General features: G+C 49.2%; 1 protein-coding gene across 1 annotated transcript in view; it reads left to right on the top strand.

The window, feature by feature from the left end:
- The window catches only part of LOC130587136 (acid-sensing ion channel 2-like), a gene marked incomplete at both ends in the record, with an annotated part of 11,494 nt that extends 9,502 nt beyond the window's left edge, over window positions 1-1,992 (top strand). Inside the window, 3 exons of the mRNA XM_057388099.1 lie at window positions 12-171; window positions 972-1,063; window positions 1,761-1,992. Coding sequence (XP_057244082.1) covers window positions 12-171; window positions 972-1,063; window positions 1,761-1,992 — 484 coding nt within the window. The remainder of the gene's footprint in view (window positions 1-11; window positions 172-971; window positions 1,064-1,760) is intronic.
- Window positions 1,993-3,869: the final 1,877 nt, after the last annotated feature.

Below are 3,869 nucleotides of genomic sequence, written 5' to 3' on the forward strand. Positions count from 1 at the left end.
TGACCCCGTCCCCGCAGGGCTGCTGGCGGAGAAGGACAGCGGTTACTGCACCTGCAGGACCCCATGCAACCTGACCAGGTACAACAAGGAGCTCTCCATGGTCAAGATCCCCAGCAAGACCTCGGCCAAGTACCTGGAGAAGAAGTTCAACAARTCAGAAAAATACATCTCGTGAGTAGGGGAGGACCTGAATTCCTTTGGGTTTGGCAGGGRAAAGGTCTGGGAAACCCCAGGAGGTGAAACCAGTCCTGGCCAGTCCATCCCCAGCCCAGAGTGACCTCCAGGGAAGAGCAGAGTGAACATGTGGAAGAGACGGGGTTGTCTTCTTCTTGGTGGAACAATGTGAGGTCCTTCCCTAGGACTGTCCTCATGGAAATCCTCTGTTCCCACCAAAAAAAGGGCAGGAATTCCCAGGTTTGGAATTCTTGGGGAATTCTTGGAGTATTCTTGAAGGCAGAAGCTCCAGGCTGAGGTCCTCAGGCAGCCACAGCCTCAGAGCTCTCCCAGCTCTGGGTGTGGGTGGGATGGGAGAGTTGTTCCCGGTTATTCCGTATCCTTTGGATTCTCCTTTATGGATTCCTGGAATGATTTGGGCTGAAGGGATCCCAAATCCCACCCAGTGCCACTCCAGCCATGGGCAGGGACACCTCCCACCGTCCCAGGGTCCTCCAAACCCCAGTGTCCAGCCTGGTCTTGGACACTGCCAAGGATGGAGGAATTGCCCTCAAAGGAAAGTGCTTCCAGCAAAGTGAGATCCAAAATCCCAACACTTCCTGGGGGAAGTGTTTTTCAACTTCTCCAAAGACTCCCAGGGTGCCCTGAGCTCCTGCTCAGCACTAGCTCCGAATTCTGTGGGTTCTTCCAGGAACAGGAGCAGTCAGGACAAAGCGGGGAATAAATCCCCAAACTCCCATTTTTCCCCCATCCCAAAGCCCCAAGCAGCCCTGGGCTGACCCTTTTCCCGTTTCCAGAGAGAACATTCTCGTGCTGGACATCTTTTTTGAAGCTCTCAACTACGAGACCATCGAGCAGAAGAARGCCTACGAGGTGGCAGCCCTGCTTGGTGAGGGGAGACTGGGACCAGTTTGGGGTCTGCACTGGGCTGGGAGGGACGGGGGAGGGTCCATCCACCCTGGGACACTCAAGCTGGAGTGTCCTGGAGATGCTTCCCAAAAACAAAAATCCCAAAAATCCCAGGGCGTCTCCCTTCCCTCTTTTTGCCTGGTTGGGGTTTTTCCCTGGCTCCAGGGGCATTGATTCTTCCCAGTCCTTCCCCAATCTGGGAATCAGGAATTCCAGGAATGCCAACCTGGAGCACTCATTAGCAGGAAAACCGTTTTGGGGCCAACCCCATTCCCAGGATCCGGACCCTATTCCCAGGATCCTGACACCATTCCCTGGGATGCCGATCCCATTCCTGACCCCATTCCCAGGATGCTAACCCCGTTCCCAGCCCCATTCCTGGGATGCCAACCCCATTCCCAGGATCCCAACCCCATTCCCGGGATGCTAACCCTGTTCCCAGCCCCATTCCTGGGACACCAACCCCATTCCCAGGATCCCAACCCCATTCCCAGGATGCTAACCCCATTCCCAACCCCATTCCCGGGACGCCAACCCCATTCCCAGGATCCCAACCCCATTCCCGGGATGGAGCCGATGCCGTTGGCAATGCCGCCATTCTGGGGTAGAGGGGGTGGATTTTTCCCAGGTTTTTTTTTTGGGATGGGAACACTGACAGTGCTGTCTCCATCCCACAGGTGACATCGGGGGCCAGATGGGGCTGTTCATCGGGGCCAGCATCCTCACCGTGCTCGAGCTCTTCGACTACTTGTACGAGGTGAGAACTCCCAGCCCCATCCTGGCATTTCCTGCTCCTGGAGCCCCTCATCCCAGGATTTCCCATTCCTGGTGTCCCTCATCCCTCAAATTGCCCCTCATCCCTGGATTTCCCGCTCCTGATCCCCCTCATCCCAGAATTTCCCACTCTTGGTATCCCTTATCCTGGAATTTTGCGCTTCTGGAGCCCCTTAGCCCAGGATTTCCCATTCCTGGTGTCACTCATCCTTGGAATTGTCCCTCATCCCTGGATTTCCTGCTCCTGATCCCCCTCATCCCAGAATTTCCCACTCTTGGTATCCCTTATCCTGGAATTTTGCGCTTCTGGAGCCCCTTAGCCCAGGATTTGCCCCTTAGCCCAGGATTTGCCTCTCATCCCAGGATTTCCTGCTCTGGATCCTCCTCATCCCTGGATTTCCCATTCCTGGGGTCTCTTATCCTGGGATTTCTCATTCCTGGAACTCCTAAGTCCAGGATTTCCCACTCCTGATCCCTCTCATCCCAGGATTTTGTATTCCTGGTGTCCCTCAACCTAAGATTTCCCATTCCTGGTATCCCTCTGCCTGGGATTTCCTGCTCCTGGAGCCCCTCATCCCTGGAATTGCCCCTTATCCCAGGATTTCCCACTCCTGGAGTCCCTCATCTCGGGATTTCCCACTCCTGGAGTCCCTCATATCGGGATTTCCCATTCCTGGTGTCCCTTATCCCAGGATTTCCCATTCCTGGTGTCCCTTATCCCAGGATTTCCCACTCCTGATCCCCTCATCCCAAGATTTCCCATTCCTCCTATCCCTTATCCCGGCATTTCCCCCTTATCCCAGGATTTCCCACTCCTCATCTCCCACATCCGTGGATTTCCCATTCCCGATCCCCCTCATCCCAGGATTTCCCACCTCTGGTCCCCCTCATCCTGGGATTTCCTGTTCCCTGGGGATCTCAGAGCCCCCAGAAATCCCACATTTCCCACCTGCCTCATCCCCCAGCCTCATCTCAGGATGGGAACAGGGGATTTTATTCCCATGGGATGCGGGAATTATCCCCGGCCATTGATTTCGTGTGTCCCAGTCCAGGGAAGGATCCCATCCCACAATCCCAGCTCACTTGAAATCCTCCTATTTCATTGGTTTTGGGATGCTGATTTGATATTTTTACATTTTCTGACAATTTTCCCCCCATCCCGATTCATCCTGGGCAGCTACAGCGTCAGTGCCATTAATGGGGAATAAAATCCATGGAAAATTCTGGGCACAGGGCTCAGAGAGCAACAAAGTGCTGGGAAAAATACTGGGGGAAAATGCTGAAAAAAAATGAAAGAATACTGGGAAAAATACTGAAAAAGAGGAAGAAATACTGGGGGAAAATGCTGAAAAAAATGAAAGAATATTGGGAAAAATACTGAAAAAGAGGGGAAAATACTGGAAAAGATGCTGGGGAAAAATACTGGAAAAATACTAGAAATAAAAATGCTAAGAAAAAATGATGGGAAAAAGACTGAAAAAATAATGGAAAAATACTGGGAAAAAAAACCCTGTAAAAATAATAGAAAAAATACTGGGAAAAAAAATTGAAAAAATAATGGAAAAAATACTGTGAAAAAATACTGAAAAATATAATGGAAAAAATACTGGGAAAAATACTGGCAAAAATACTGGGGGAAAATGGAAAAATGCTATGAAAAAATATTGAAAAAAATACTGGGATAAAATAATCAGAAAAAATACTGGGGAAAAAATACTGGAAAAATACTGTGAAAAAAAAATGCTCAGAAAAATATTGAAAAAATAAGGGCAAAAATACTGGAGAAAAAATGGAAAAAATACTGAAAAAAATACGGGGGAAAAATACTGAAAACAAAAAGAAAAAATACTGGGGGAAAAATATTGAAAAAAATAATGGAAAAAATACTAGGAAAATAATGGAAAAAAATCTGAGGGGAAAAAGAACTTAAAAAAACTGGGAAAAAAATCTGAAAAAAAATACTGGGATAAAATAATCAGAAAAAAATACTGGGGGAAAACACTGAAAAAATA

Source organism: Malurus melanocephalus, unplaced genomic scaffold (genome assembly GCF_030028575.1).
Source record: "Malurus melanocephalus ecotype Western Australia unplaced genomic scaffold, MMel_1.1 scaffold_1571, whole genome shotgun sequence".
Lineage (NCBI taxonomy): Eukaryota > Metazoa > Chordata > Aves > Passeriformes > Maluridae > Malurus > Malurus melanocephalus.